This window comes from Oncorhynchus tshawytscha, linkage group LG13 (genome assembly GCF_018296145.1).
Source record: "Oncorhynchus tshawytscha isolate Ot180627B linkage group LG13, Otsh_v2.0, whole genome shotgun sequence".
In the NCBI taxonomy this organism is placed as follows: domain Eukaryota; kingdom Metazoa; phylum Chordata; class Actinopteri; order Salmoniformes; family Salmonidae; genus Oncorhynchus; species Oncorhynchus tshawytscha.
Genome location: NC_056441.1, coordinates 39,160,434 through 39,174,858, shown reverse-complemented (window position 1 = coordinate 39,174,858; position 14,425 = coordinate 39,160,434). Strand labels below are relative to the sequence as shown.

The following is a 14,425-nucleotide window of genomic DNA, read 5'->3' as shown; positions in this document are numbered from 1 at the left end:
GCTGGCCCATGTTAACTCCAATGCTCCAAGTTGGCTGGATGTCCTTTTGGGTGGTGGACCATTTTTGATACACACGGGAAACTGTTGATCGTTGCAGTTCTTTTTATTTAACTAGGCAAGTCAGTTAAGAACAAATTGTTATTTACAATGATGGCCTACTGGGGAACAATGGGTTAACTGCCTTGTTCAGGGGCAGAACGACAGATTTTTACCTTGTCAGCTCGGGGATTCGATCCAGCAACCTTTATTGGTCCAACGCTCTAACCACTTTTTGACACACTCAAACCGATGTGCCTGGCACCTACTACCATACCGCGTTCCAAGGCATTTAAATATTTTGTCTTCCACATTCACACTCTGAACGGCGGACGTACACAATCCATGTTACAAGGCTTACAAATGCTTATTTAACCTGTCTCCTCCACTTCATCTACACTGATTTGAAGTGGATTTAACAAGTGACATCAATAAGGGATCATAGCTTTTACCTGGATTCACCTGGTCAGTCTGTCATGGAAAGAACAGGTGTTCCTTATATTTTGTACACTCTGTAATCTGAGCCAGAATCAAATGTTGTATTTTGCTTTCCATTCAATTAACTCAATCTCTCCCCCTATGTCTGTTTCTTTCTTGTGTCTCTTAGATACCATGTTGGCTCCCTGGCATTTGGTGCTCTGATCCTCACCCTCATCCAGATAATCCGGATCATCCTGGAGTACCTGGACCACAAGACCAGAGGTAAGGCTGGAGGCCGCCTTGGACTTCCCTTAAACTGTGATTACATGTTTGAATCGGATAATAATACATCTTATGTATGTGTCTCTTTCTCTCTAGCGGCTCAAAACCCCTGTTCTCGGTTCCTCATGTGCTGTCTGAAGTGTTGCTTCTGGTGTTTGGAGAAGTTCATAAAGTTCCTCAATAGAAACGCCTACATCATGGTCAGTCTCCACAACATCATCACTAATACCTGTTAACTCCAAGTCCCTGTCAGTCAATCTTGCTCCCTCAGTTCCCCAGTGTAGAATATTTCTGGTAGGCTATGTGTCTAATACACACTCCTCTTTTTTTCCCCACAGATTGCCGTATATGGAAAAAACTTCTGTGTCTCCGCTAAAAACGCATTCATGCTTCTAATGAGGAACATTGTCAGGTACAGTATGCTCTAGTAATGGTTGGTATGCCTGTGGGAAGGTGTAGACATGTTTTTTTCCCTCTTACATAAGAACATTTTGCATGGATTTGATTGACTGCTGTGGAACCAAACCTGAGTGGTGGGGACGTGTTTTCCTGACTGTGCATCTCCTCAGGGTGGTGGTGCTAGATAAAGTGACGGACCTGCTGCTGTTCTTTGGGAAGATGCTAGTGGTGGGAGGAGTAGGTAAGAGGACAACATAATTATTGTGTTATCATTGGTGGTAGTTCTGAATGAATGGGAGCTCCTTTGGTGCATTTTACAGTCCAGAAGTGTGATTGAATAACCAATCCTCCTCTTCTCTTCTCAGGTGTCCTGGCCTTCTTTTTCTTCTCTGGCAGAATAAGACTACCAGGCAGCAATTTCCGTACTGAAATGCTCAACTATTACTGGATGCCCATTATTGTAAGTGACAGTCATATATACAGGTAATTAAATGTGTGTTAGGGAAAGAAGTTGACAGTGGTGTGTATGTCTTTGTGGTAACAGGTGGTTGTGGTGGGAGCATACCTCATTGCTCATGGATTCTTCAGTGTGTACAGCATGTGTGTGGACACACTTTTCCTCTGCTTCTGTGAGTAGAGCACCTCCAGCAACAAATATTACTGTATCAAATACTGAACACTCATGCATTACATTGTTACATATCTTGCTTCATTGCACAACATTTTTTCCCCCAACATGCCTGTTGATTTTCTCTCCCTTTCTCACAGTGGAGGACTTGGAGCGACATGATGGAACGATGCAGAAGCCATATTACATGTCCAAGAACCTGATGAAAATCCTCAATAAAAAGAACAGGGGACCTAAAAATGGCAAAGGAAAGGATTGATGAAGTAGTGCCTTTAGACGAATTAGAACCACAGTTACTTTCAATATCCTAGAAACATCCTATAAATGACACATGTTTTTCCTTTCAGATCTTTCAGCCTTCTCTCCTTCTGTTTCCCCCCTTCTGACATGTCAAAGTTGACCCATAATGGATCACTTTTTTGCACTTTCAACTTGAGATAACATGTGTCCACGCTTATAAGTGTGATTAGATATTTTCTTAAATTCCAGCTACTGCTAACAATTTTAATTGACCAAAACTAGAGCTTTTTATTACTCTAACCAAAACCAAATGTTTATTCTCTCCCAGTGCTTATTTGTTTTTTTTAAATATACCTTTTTCTCAAGTGAGCAAATGATTTATTAGATACAGAAATCGCCGCCATAACTGTTTTAAATACTTTTTTTTAATGATCCTCAGTATATTGTTTCAGTTTAAGGTCTCTTTTTTTTCTTTTGATATGTAATATTTTAAATTTTTTATCTAACTATTACAATTTTTTCCCCCATGCTGACATCACTCCTGTATATTGCCTTGCTCTACAGGAATATGGTTTATTTCACACATCAGCTTGAATCAGTGGTGCATGTGACCTTCTGAAATGTTCTGAAACTCTTGAGACACTTGCAGGCTGCAGCCCCTTGTACATGGGAGCTGAAGACACAGCTCTCTTTAGCAGAACTAATAGCAAGTCAGGTATGAGGTGTCTCAACGTGATCTGAGCATTTCCTATTATTCTGTACGTAAATCCGAGACACTCCATTTAGTGAATGGTATGTGTTTATTTGTGTCTCGCTTACATCCAATTAGTATATGTTGCAAAATGTACAATATGTTACGAATTCCAATTTGTTGGTGCTAATGTTTAGGTGGCTAATGCTAACGTCAGCTATCTCTAGTGGATAAGGTTAGGTTAAAGGGTTAGCTAACATGCTAATTAGCTAAAATGTTACTTGTCCGTGATGGGATTCGAAACACGCAACCTTTGGTTTGCTAGACGTTCACGTTATACGCCCACCCACCCTATTTTTGCCTTAAGTAACCTTCTGTCTTATGTAACCATAACAAATGTAATATCATACTAATTTAAGTGTCCCGGATGTAAGTTTACTATATTACGTCTAGTCTGAGACCAGTCTGGTCCCCTATTTCTATTGTTATTAAGTATGGACCCTGGAACAAATCAAATTCAGTCGAGTGAGCACATCCATCCATTTGGCTGCATGCACTCAACACAACGAGTACTTTCAGTTGTCAAGTATCAATGTTCATTTACCTCACATACTGTACTACCCAATATGTCATAATCTCACTACATTCCTCAACCTCTTGTCTCCTGAGACCCAGAGAGGGAATGCATGTGGGAGTCAGCAATCATGTGATCTACTAAAGGAGAGACTAATCACGTGATCATTCAACAGTCCAGTATAAGAGCAAGTGCCTCTACTGTTGAGCCAAATTCTAGTAGCATTACATTGCTGTAATGCTACTAGAACAGTTTGGGGGTAAACAACCTGTGCAACCATATGATCATCTCGACTGCAATCATATTACTAGATGGGCTACACCTGATCCAGATAATTTAGGTTACAATGAAGCTGAGTAATTATTTTATTCTTGACATGGATCTAGTGTTCTTTGTGGTTGAATGAATCCCATCTCTGCCTCACACATTGCCTTTAACAATTCAGCATATTTGGACATTTCATAAACAGACAACACCGGCCACATTAAATGTATTAAACAACTATTTATTCAGACAGAGCTTTGGAAATTGTTTTCCTGCTGTGACCATTTGGTTTTGCACAATGTCTCACTGGTGTCTTGCACAAGACTCAATACAAATGTAATTTCATTTTTTTTTGGTCAAAAATAAACTCCTAATACAAATGCTTAGCTTGATCAGACAGTGATTATGCAAGAAATGACAACCTGTACCCCCTGAACCCTTTTGTGCCCTTCCTTTCCTCAACCCCTTGCATGGCTGGTGTTGTTTAGTAAGGTGCTACAGAGTTCTTGGACACTTGATCTTGAGCCCATTTCATATACTTCACAGGAGTTTATCATAATTAAATGGGTAGGGTGAAATGGAAGTTAGTTTCCTTTTCATACACTGCTCACTCACCTCTGGTTGGCTCATATGTGCATCATATGCAATAGATTGTACCATTCAGTGAGCGTTGTACAAAAGAGTAACTTGTCTTTCACTAGTGGAAGAGGGGGACTCCGCCACATGTCAGGTTGCCTGGTTAAACCCGAGGTCTCTCACATTTGTCTCAATCCCATGGCTGGTCGTTCAGAAAAAGGAAAAAACAGCATTTACAATATTCATATATACAAATGTATACACAGACCGATACAAACACAATCAAGAGAAACACTCATTGCAATAGAAATATGATAATAGTCCATGTCACATTGGGAACAGTTCATGTTTCTCACCGCATGTTATTTTCTTGGCTGCAGATAATGACAAAGGCTCTGGCAAACACTGTATTGACTTCTGCACCTGGGCCGTGTTCAGTAGGCACAAAGCGGAAACAGTCTGAATTTGTCCAAAAAACACGTTGCAAAATGTTTTTTTAATGAACGTGACCCTGCTGTCATCTTTTCCTGTGCAGCACTGTGCCCAGCAACAAAACCCCCAGGGCCAGTTTTTCAGAACATTTAATCCAGATTGAATGATCCTGTGTGTTCAGCTCATTTTGCTTTGTAGATTTAAATGTTAAACTATTTGCTCATATGTGGCCAATTCTCCACAAAGCACAACTGTACACAATACAATACTGCCCACTCCAGCCTTCCCATACACTATCCTCATGACTCTTTACAATAGTTTTAGTCTTAACCTATATGATAAAGAACTCTTAAATCATATGATTATATCCACTATACAGTGCATTTGGAAAATATTCAGACCCCTTCCCCTTTTCCACATTGTTACAGCCTTATTCTAAAATTGATAAAAATGACATTTTCCTCATCTACACACAATAACCCATGACAAAGCAAAAACAGGTTTAGAAATTTTGGCAACTGTATTCAATAAAACGTATTCAAATCATTGCTCATCCTTTGTTTCTACAACTTGATTGGAGGCCACCTGTGGTAAATTCAATTGATTGGACATGATTGGAAAGGCACACATCTGTCTATATAAAAAGGTCCCACAGTTGACAGTACATGTCAGAGCAAAAACAAAGTCAGGAGGTTGAAGGAACTGTCCGTGGAGCGCCGAAACAGGATTGTGTTGAGGCACAGATCTGGTGAAGGGTACAAAAACATGTCTGCAGCATTGAAGGTCCTCAAGAACACAGTGGCCTTCATCATTCTTAAATGGAAGAAGTTTGGAACCACCAAGACTCTTCCTAGAGCTTGTCGCCCAGCCAAACTAAGCAATCGGGCGAGAAGGGCCTTGGTCAGGGAGGAGACCAAGAACCCGGTGGTCACCGACAGAGCTCCCGAGTTCCTCTGTGCAGATGGTTGTCCTTCTGGAAGGGTCTCCCATCCCTGCAGCACTCAACCAATCAGGCCTTTATGGTAGAGTGGCCAGATGGAAGCCACTCCTCAGAAAAAGGCACAAGACAGCCCGGTTGGAGTTTGCCAAAAAGGCACCTCAGACCGACCATGAGAAACAAGATTCTCTGGTCTGATGAAACCAAGATTGAACTCTTTGGCCTGAATGCCAAGCGACATGTCTGGAGGAAACCTTGCACCATCCCTACGTTGAAGCATGGTGGTGGCAGCATCATGCTGTGGTAATATTTTTCAGCATCAGGGACTGAGATACTAGTCAGGATCGAGGGAAAGATGAACAGAGCAAAGTACAGAGATCCTTGATGAAAACCTGCTCCAGAGCGCTCAGGACCTCAGAGTGGGGCAAAGGATCACCTTTACAACAGGACAACAACCCTAAGCACAAAGCCAAGACAATGCAGGACTGGCTTTGGGACAAGTCTCTGAATGTCCTTGAGTGGCCCAGCCAGAGCCCTGACTTGAGCCTGATTGAGCAATTCTGGAGACCAGAAAATAGCTGTGCAGCGATGGCCCCATCCAACCTGGATCTTGAGAGGATCTGCAGAGAAGAATCCCCAAATACAGGTGTGCCAAGCTTGTAGCGTCATACCCAAGAACACTCGAAGTATCCCTTTAATATGATGGACAAAACACAAGAGGTGTCAAATATTCCATGGTGCTTCAACAAACTACTGAGTAAAGGGTCTGAATACTTATGTAAATGTAATTATTTTTTTCTTTAATAAATTTGCAAACATTTCTAAAATGTTTTTGCTTTGTCATTATGGGGTAATGTGTGTACAGTCGTGGCCAAAACTTTTGAGAATGACATTAATTTTCACAGTCTGCATGATGGCAATTTGCATATCCTCCAGAATGTTATGAAGAGTGATCAGATGAATTGCAATTAATTGCAAAGTCCCTCTTTGCCATGCAAATGAACAGCATCCCCCAAAAACTTTTCCACTGCATTTCAGCCCTGCCACAAAAGGACCAGCTGACATCATGTCAGTGATTCTCTCGTTAACACAGGTGTGAGTGTTGACAAGGCTGGAGATCACTTTGTCATGCTGATTGAAGCTTCCAGTCTGTTATTCAAACTCAAAAGGAAGATGGTGCTTGGAATCATTGTTCTTCCTCTGTCAGCCATGTTTACCTGCAAGGAAACACATGCCGTCCTCATTGCTTTGCACAAAAAGTGCTTCACAGGCAAGGATATTGCTGCCAGTAAGATTGCACCTAAATCAACCATTTATCGGATCATGAAGAACTTCAAGGAGAGCGGTTCAATTGTTGTGAAGAAGGCTTCAGGGCGCCCAAGAAAGTCCAGCAAGCGCCAGGACAGTCTCCTAAAGTTGATTCAGCTGCGGGATCGGGGCACCACCAGTACAGAGCTTGCTCAGGAATGGCAGCAGGCAGGTGTGAGTGCATCTGCACGCACAGTGAGGCAAAGACTTTTGGAGGATGGCCTGGTGTCAAGAAGGGCAGTAATGAGGCCACTTCTCTCCAGGGAAAACATCAGGGACAGACTGATATTCTGCAAAAGGTACAGGGATTGGACTGCTGAGGACTGGGGTAAAGTAATTTTCTCTGATGAATCCCCTTTCTGATTTTTTTGGGGGGCATCCTGAAAAAAGCTTGTCCGGAGAAGACAAGGTGAGCGCTACCATCTGTCCTGTGTCATGCCAAAAGTAAAACATCCTGAGACCATTCATGTGTGGGGTTGCTTCTCAGCCAAGGGAGTGGGCTCACTCACAATTTTGCCTAAGAACACAGCCATGAATAAAGAATGGTACCATCCCATCCTCCGAGAGCAACTTCTCCCAACCATCCAGGAACAGTTTAGTGACGAACAATGCCTTTTCCAGCATGATGGAGCACCTTGTCATAATGCAAAAGTGATAACTAAGTGGCTTGGGTAACAAAACATATGATATTTTGGGTCCATGGCCAGGAAACTCCCCAGACCTTAATCCCATTGAGAACTTGTGGTCAATCATCAAGAGGCGGGTAGACAAACAAAACCCCACAAATTCTGACAAATTCCATGCATTGATTATGCAAGAATGGGCTGCCATCAGTCAGGATGTGGCCCAGAAGTTAATTGACAGCATGCCAGGTCGGATTTCAGAGGTTTGGAAAAGAAGGGTCAACACTGCAAATATTGACTCTTTGCATCAACTTCATATAATTGTTAATAAAAGCCTTTGACACTTATGAAATGCTTGTAATTATACTTCAGTATTCCATAGTAACATCTGACAAAAATATCTAAAGACACTGAAGCAGTAAACTTAGTGAAAATTAATAATTGTGTCATTCTCAACTTTTGGCCACGACTGTAGATTGAGAAAAATAATTGAATCTATTTTAGAACAAGGCTAACAAATTGTGGAAAAGGTGAAGGGGTCTGAATACACTGTAGCTCTAATCCACATTATTAGGTCTGTCTTCTGTATATGACTTCACAGTGCAATGGCAGTTTGTTAAGATTATATATAAAGTTGTTAGTGTATCCATCTGTACACTAGTCTAAAGAATATTCATAAATTTGGTTCGTAAATCTACGGACAAATTATTCAATCGGTTAAATTGTAAACAGGAATATCCAAATACATTTTCCCCAAATTGTACTTGACAGTGATACGTTACTCTTTGGCTTGGAGAAAAAGTGGCTATAGTGATTAAAGAAAAACATCGATGTTATCAGGTAAATCCCATTCTCACCCTCCCTTACAACTCAAACAAGCTCTAATATTTGGGGAATTAAACCTGAAATTCCTTCAAGGGGCAAAAACAAGTAATTCCATTTTGTCTAAATAGTTCTACGTTAACCACATGTTACATAGGTTTTGTGGTGCAGTAAAATGACTTAGATCATCCCCTAATTTACTATTAAATCCTTCCAATCATTTAATTTTGACTATCCACCAGTCCCATCCCTAAAAAAAAAGTCAGCCAGCCCCCCCATCCCTGTGTGTGTGTGTGCATTTATGTACAAATTCCACAGAAAGAGGGCGATAGTATCTTCGTTTTACTCACCCTCACGCTTGGGTATCATCCACCACCAGAGTGGTGTCTGTGTACTCTCCCTATCCAAGTGAGTCTCGTAAATCATTTGGATACACAAATCTTTGACTGGTTTGTGTTTCCTGAACTAGATATCTCTTGCTAAGAGAACTGCCAGTCATCCCACCACCCCCCATCTATAGTCTAAAGCAGAGGTGTCAAATATTTCATGGAGGGCCTGGTGTCTTCGGGTTTTTGTTTTTTTCCTTTAAATAAAGACCTAGACAGCAGGTGTGGGGAGTTATTTCCTAATTAGTGACCTTAATCCATCAATCAAGTACAAAGGAAGAGCATAAACCCACAGACACTCAGCCACTATTGAGTAAGTGGGTCATTTCTGGTGTTTTGACGTGTGTATGAGTGTGAGCACCTTTCCTTTCCCTCCCTCTCCCTTACACGCTCAGCAGCCAGAAGAAGAAGAATATGGCCACGAACAGGAAGAGAGAGTCCTGCCAGTTGTTGCCGTTGCCTTGGTGATCAGCTGCATATGCGTCTGGGGGAACAGTGATAACATTGCAATGACTAGTCAACAGCTATCGCATCAAGGACTAAATGGATGGTTGTGTGTGTGTACCTGCTCTGTGGTAGGGGTCATTGGTGTTGAAGACTGTGGTGAAGAAGCCGAAAGGGAAAGCACCGATCCCAAAGGACATGTGGAAGCCATTGTCCCCGAACCCCTGGAAGGGCTGCAAGAAGAAGACAGAAAGGAATAGTGGTCTCTCATTACAAATAGAGTAAACACAGAAAATAACCATGTAATAAACATATTAAAAGGATACTTCGGGATTTTGGCAATGAGGCCCTGTATCTATTTCCCCAGAGTCCGATGATCTCGTGGATACCATTTTTATGCCTCTTTGTCCAGTATGAAGGACGTTAGAGGTAGTTTTGAAAGCCAATGCTATCTAGCGTCAGCGCAATGACTGGAAGTCTCTGAGTATCTGCTAGAATGATAAAATACCGAAGTATCGCTTTAAACATCAATTAAAATCTAAGCGATGAAGAGGAGAGGAAGACTCACCCCTCTGCTCTCTGGCTCTGTTCTCTGTCCCGGAGGACGAGGCGGGGTTTTCAACCTGGAGGACAAAACACCAGTTAACCAAATGCAGTTTCTCAGTGTCACACATTCACAAATAATGACACACAGACAAAAAACACACAGTGTACCTGGGGTCCTCTTGGCTGGAGCTCCCTCTGCCGTAGAGGGGGATGACTTTCTCTCTGCTGATGCCTGCTTTACACACAGGACACTGCTGTTGGCTGGGTCGCGTCTCCAACCACTGACACAGACCGAGGAGGGAGAGAAAGAGAGATCATATGACAGGTGAGACAGAAGCCATACCGTACCGTCTGTTCCAATTCCGTCAGTCTATTGGCTTGCACTGACTTACTGCAACGTACCACACACAGGGTAGATCTATGTGCTGTTCTGTGTTATGTAGAAGGATGAGTCAATATACTGTAGTATAATGATTTGTTTAAAAAAAAAAAAAAAATTGGGGGAGAAAACCCCCCATATTATACCATGCACTTTCTGTGTCAGTAATATAAGAGAGTTGTGCAATATAGCACAAAACAGTGTCAAATACAAACAGCTGGGAACACAAGGCACTGAAGTAGTGTTGACACTATTCTATCAGAGTTAGCGCAGTAACTAATGAACGAAAAACATTGATTCTCAAAGGAGAAGGATATGCAATACTATGCATGGTGAAATGTACGTTACAGCTAGTGCTATAATCTAAAGCACCGCAAAGACAAAAAGGGGGTTCACATAAAACACTGGTGTAATGAATGGGAGCTTGAGAACATTATCAACTTTAAGCTGCACTGAGTCAACTGACTGACCAAGGTGGTCTCAGGTCATGTCATCGGACTGGGAGCTGGTTTCAACCAGTAGAAAAAGTGTAGCCTAATATTTACCACCACTGTGAAACTAAAGACAACACCTTTAAAATGGCATACTTACTTGATGAAGGCAGGGCCAGCTGTGAAAGAGAGAAGGAGAAAGATTAGTGTGGGTATTATGAATGGCGTCACCTAGAAACATGGTGACATTTGGAGCAACCTCCTAGCGGCCTACTTCATCGAGTCTGAATTGATACACAGAGATTCTCAATTGCATACTCCTCGCATCCTCGCCTCCTTCTCAAAACCCATTGGATGAGAAAGCTGAGGTCCCGCCCATCTGACCTTCTCCAATGGGTTTTGAGAAGGTGGTGAAGAGAGAAGACACAAGGAGTATGCAATTGAAACTCTCCCATAGGCCTAGTTAGTGTGCTAGATTTTGGAATCCATATTCACCTTATTTTCCTGTAGGCCCCCCCACCTACAGGATGCATCTGGTTACCCTGTTCTGACCTTAACGATGTGAGTGATTAAAATCATCCGGGCTCCCCATCGCTAATGTTAATTAGCTCCATTGGTCATCGCTCGTTAGCACAGTCTCACCTCGCTGCTGGCCAGATTAATGCATTGTGGAAGAGAAGGATGGTACATGTACAGTAACACGGCACAGGTGTGGCATATCAAGAAGCTGATTTAAAAAGCATGATCATTACACATGCACCTTGTGCTGGGGAAAATAAAAGGCCACTCTAAAATGTGCAGTTATGTCACACAACACCACAGATGTCTCAAGTTGAGGGAGCGTGCAATTGGCATGTAAGACTGTCCACCAGAGTTGTTGTCAGAGAATCAAATGTTCATTTCTCTACCATAAATTGCCTCCAACATTATTTTAAAGAATTTGGAAGTACGTCCAACCGGTCTCACAACCGCAGACCACGTGTAACCACGCCAGCCCAGGACCTCCACTTCCGGCTTCTTCACCTGCAGGATCGTCTGAGACTAGTCAACCCGACAGCTGATGAAACTGAGGAGTATTTCTGGCTGGAATAAAACCCTTTTGTGGGGAAAAACTCATTCTGATTGGCTGGGCTAGGCTCCCCAGTTGGTGGGCCTATGTCCTCCCAGAAACACCCACGGCTGCACCCCTGCCCAGTCATTTGAAATTCATAGATTACAGCATAATGAATTTATTTAAATCGACTGATTTCCTTATATGAACTAACTCAGTAAAATCATTGAAATTGTTGCGTTTATATTTTGTTCAGTATACATAAAATATCTAGTTATACTTTTCAGTTCAGTAATATGTGTTCCATCAAGTCTCATTGATCATCTGAACTGGAAAGTTTTTTCTGTCGAGGACAGTCTATTCTTACTCCTTTATAGTGACAGTGCCTCTGACACCAATCCCACTCTTAACCCCGGAGATGTAACTGAACTCCACACCGAATGAGGCAATGCATGCATGTTTACATTACAAACAATGCAACTGTAGCCAACAACTTTGCAGAAACTTGAAGGTCAACGCCTGCCGTTTGTAATACATGATTCAGGTGGCAATATTGGGAAAATCTAAACCAGTGATGACACGTGCTTAGTAAAAATCAATGATTGTTTAGTGTGAGTCACCAAAGTTATCCATTGCGCAGTGTCTAATAGCTATTAATACACCAAACACTGACTTGAGTTCCATGCAGCAACCAGGTGTGTACCAGAGAGGCATTCACTGTTACATTGCAAACGTCAGATTGATACAATGTTGGTGTAGCACAGGTGAAGCTGGAATGGGACATGAATCAAATTCCATAAGAATGATTTTGGCAAGATGCTGATGACTAAGCAACTTCCAATAATGGACTAAAGAAGCCTAACGTTACTCCTTATAGACCAATGACGTTACATATTCTGTTTAGCGGCGAATTGGTAGCCTGGGTACTAGTCTCTTTAGCTAATCCACTCCGTGTACTCCATGTCATGTGCCCATGGCAAGGAGTGGAACGTAAGATAAAGAGACTGGCCCTCAGAAAAGCGAATAAGTTCTGGAAGCCAAAACAGCTAAATACTACATCTAAAAGTGAATCGATTCTCAATTGCGGTAATGTTCTAGAAACATAAACCACTCTACTTTCATATCACACAAAAAAAACAAATGTAACAAACTGTACATTGAATTAATATTAATAAAATGTGCGAACATTTTTGTAAAGGCATGAGGTGATGAGCATACACCATTGTCAAATCCACTTTATTTCGATGGGTTGGCTAATGTATGAAGCTCAACCAACAACACTCATTCATGATTAACGTTCGCTATTAACTAGACCTCCAAGTTAGCTAGCTAGAAAGCAAGATGGCTAACATTTAACTATATAAAAAATAAGCCTTGTGTATGCATTTGTCATCGAAGTATGGGTGTGAACCAACAAACCACCAGCTTGTTATCGTAGAGAAACTGGCTAGCTGGAATTTGTTAGAAAAGTTAAACAAGGCAATGCCAGATGACTAGGTATGTAAGCAAGCTGCTAGCAGCATACAACATTCCCTACTCGACGATTGATCAAAAGGATCCCCGCCTCGTACCAGAACAAGTGCCCGCACAAACTGATGACAGCGTCCCTTGCTGTGTCCAAACAAATGTTGCATTCGAATGTGGCCCGATCTGGCTTGCGTTCTGTCTCTCCGCCGCTTCCTCCCGGGCCATCGCGCTCGTTGCTGTTCTCACCATCCGGGAACCCTCCTCTGCTTGCAGGCCCGCCGTCACTCGAGGACCAGGGATCCGCGGCCGCCATAATTGTTTACTGAAAAAGTAATAACTCCGCCAGACGAGAGCTAGCTTCGAGATTTCACCGTACCTGTGCACCACCCCGCCCGTTTCCGTAAAAAAAGAAACAACTGGGAGGAGTTTAAAGGTCCTGATCAGTCATTCGGATTCCCATGTAAAATAGACGTTTGTGACTGAAATATCACCTATAATATTGTGGGGGGATAGAAATCCTAAAAATATAAGAAAACGTGCTTTTTCTCCCGTGGCTAACTACCAGAAAGTTTTAAAAACAGGGTGAGTGGGCTTATATTGATGACTGGCAACCCTATGAAACGCCTATGTGAATGATGCAGTGAGCAGTGTTGCATTAATACACAAAGCAACTCACACAACATTGAAATTGCAAATCTCCCATTTGGCATGTCTCTTGTGATGCGATTCACAGAAGTGCTGACTGATGTGTTGACATACCAACTGCATTATTGTTATAAACGACCCCCTTTCCCGTTTGGTCCTTGCTGGCTGAAGACCTAGCTAGCCAGACACATTTTTATTTTATTTAACTAGGCAAGTCAGTTAAGAACAAATTCTTATTTACAATGACGGTCTACACAGGCCAAACTCGGACGACGCTGGGCCAATTGTGCCGCCCTGTGGGACTCCCATTCACGGCCGGATGTGATGCAGCCTGGATTCGAACAAGGTACTGCAGTGACGCCTCTTGGGAGCCCCTAGAAAGGAGAAATATATCAGTATCTTTGCCATAGATGAATAGTGTAAATGTTTTATTATATTTGCCGACACCCTACATCCATTTTTTGCAAACACACCTTCTCCAATGTTTCAGGGTTTCAAGGCAGTACTTATTAAAAGTAGGTAAGATAATATCATCATGTTACCATTGGTGTATTAAAATGAGAGTTAGGGTGATGTCACCCTTTACTCTTAAAAATGTATCCAAATGTTTAACATGGAGAGGACCAGTAACTTTATGATCCAATTTTAAAAATGTAGAAGCAACAGTATTTTTCATACTTTGATCATCATACTTTAATCTGGTTTCGTCCAAATATCATCCAATTTCATGAAATACATGATTTTTCACTGTTCATGACCTTTAAAGTTTGTGACTATATGGAATAGCCTACAGCTACAGACGAGATCTACAGTTTAACTACCACTAGAGTTGTACTTAATGTTT

General features: G+C 41.9%; 2 protein-coding genes across 3 annotated transcripts in view; one reads left to right on the top strand and one right to left on the bottom strand.

The window, feature by feature from the left end:
• LOC112264899 (choline transporter-like protein 4) overlaps window positions 1-3,916 on the top strand; it is a 49,638-nt gene extending 45,722 nt beyond the window's left edge. For both annotated transcript variants that reach the window (XM_042295725.1, XM_024441807.2), the window contains 7 exons: window positions 644-738; window positions 835-938; window positions 1,077-1,150; window positions 1,308-1,378; window positions 1,503-1,597; window positions 1,682-1,766; window positions 1,906-3,916. In XM_042295725.1, coding sequence (XP_042151659.1) covers window positions 644-738; window positions 835-938; window positions 1,077-1,150; window positions 1,308-1,378; window positions 1,503-1,597; window positions 1,682-1,766; window positions 1,906-2,024 — 643 coding nt within the window. In that variant the 3' untranslated portion in view covers window positions 2,025-3,916. The remainder of the gene's footprint in view (window positions 1-643; window positions 739-834; window positions 939-1,076; window positions 1,151-1,307; window positions 1,379-1,502; window positions 1,598-1,681; window positions 1,767-1,905) is intronic.
• Window positions 3,917-7,715: 3,799 nt separating this feature from the next.
• On the bottom strand, window positions 7,716-13,483 carry LOC112264898 (E3 ubiquitin-protein ligase RNF5). The gene is made up of 6 exons (XM_024441806.2): window positions 13,041-13,483; window positions 10,579-10,597; window positions 9,777-9,889; window positions 9,631-9,685; window positions 9,184-9,295; window positions 7,716-9,102 (listed from the first exon to the last, which is right to left on the bottom strand). The coding sequence occupies exons 1-6, from the start codon at window positions 13,247-13,249 to the stop codon at window positions 9,002-9,004; spliced, it is 609 nt and encodes a 202-aa protein (XP_024297574.1). The 5' UTR covers window positions 13,250-13,483; the 3' UTR covers window positions 7,716-9,001.
• Between the last annotated feature and the right edge of the window lie 942 nt (window positions 13,484-14,425).

Bases quoted from the DNA above. Each gene is read 5' to 3' on its own strand.
- LOC112264898 (XM_024441806.2), bottom strand. From the start codon at position 13,249: ATGGCGGCCGCGGATCCCTGGTCCTCGAGTGACGGCGGGCCTGCAAGC. The intron at 9,296-9,630 runs GTGAGTCTTCCT...TTCTTCTTGCAG, and splicing joins CAGAGCCAGAGAGCAGAGGG to CCCTTCCAGGGGTTCGGGGA. The intron at 9,103-9,183 runs GTACACACACAC...CTGTTCCCCCAG, and splicing joins TGACCCCTACCACAGAGCAG to ACGCATATGCAGCTGATCAC.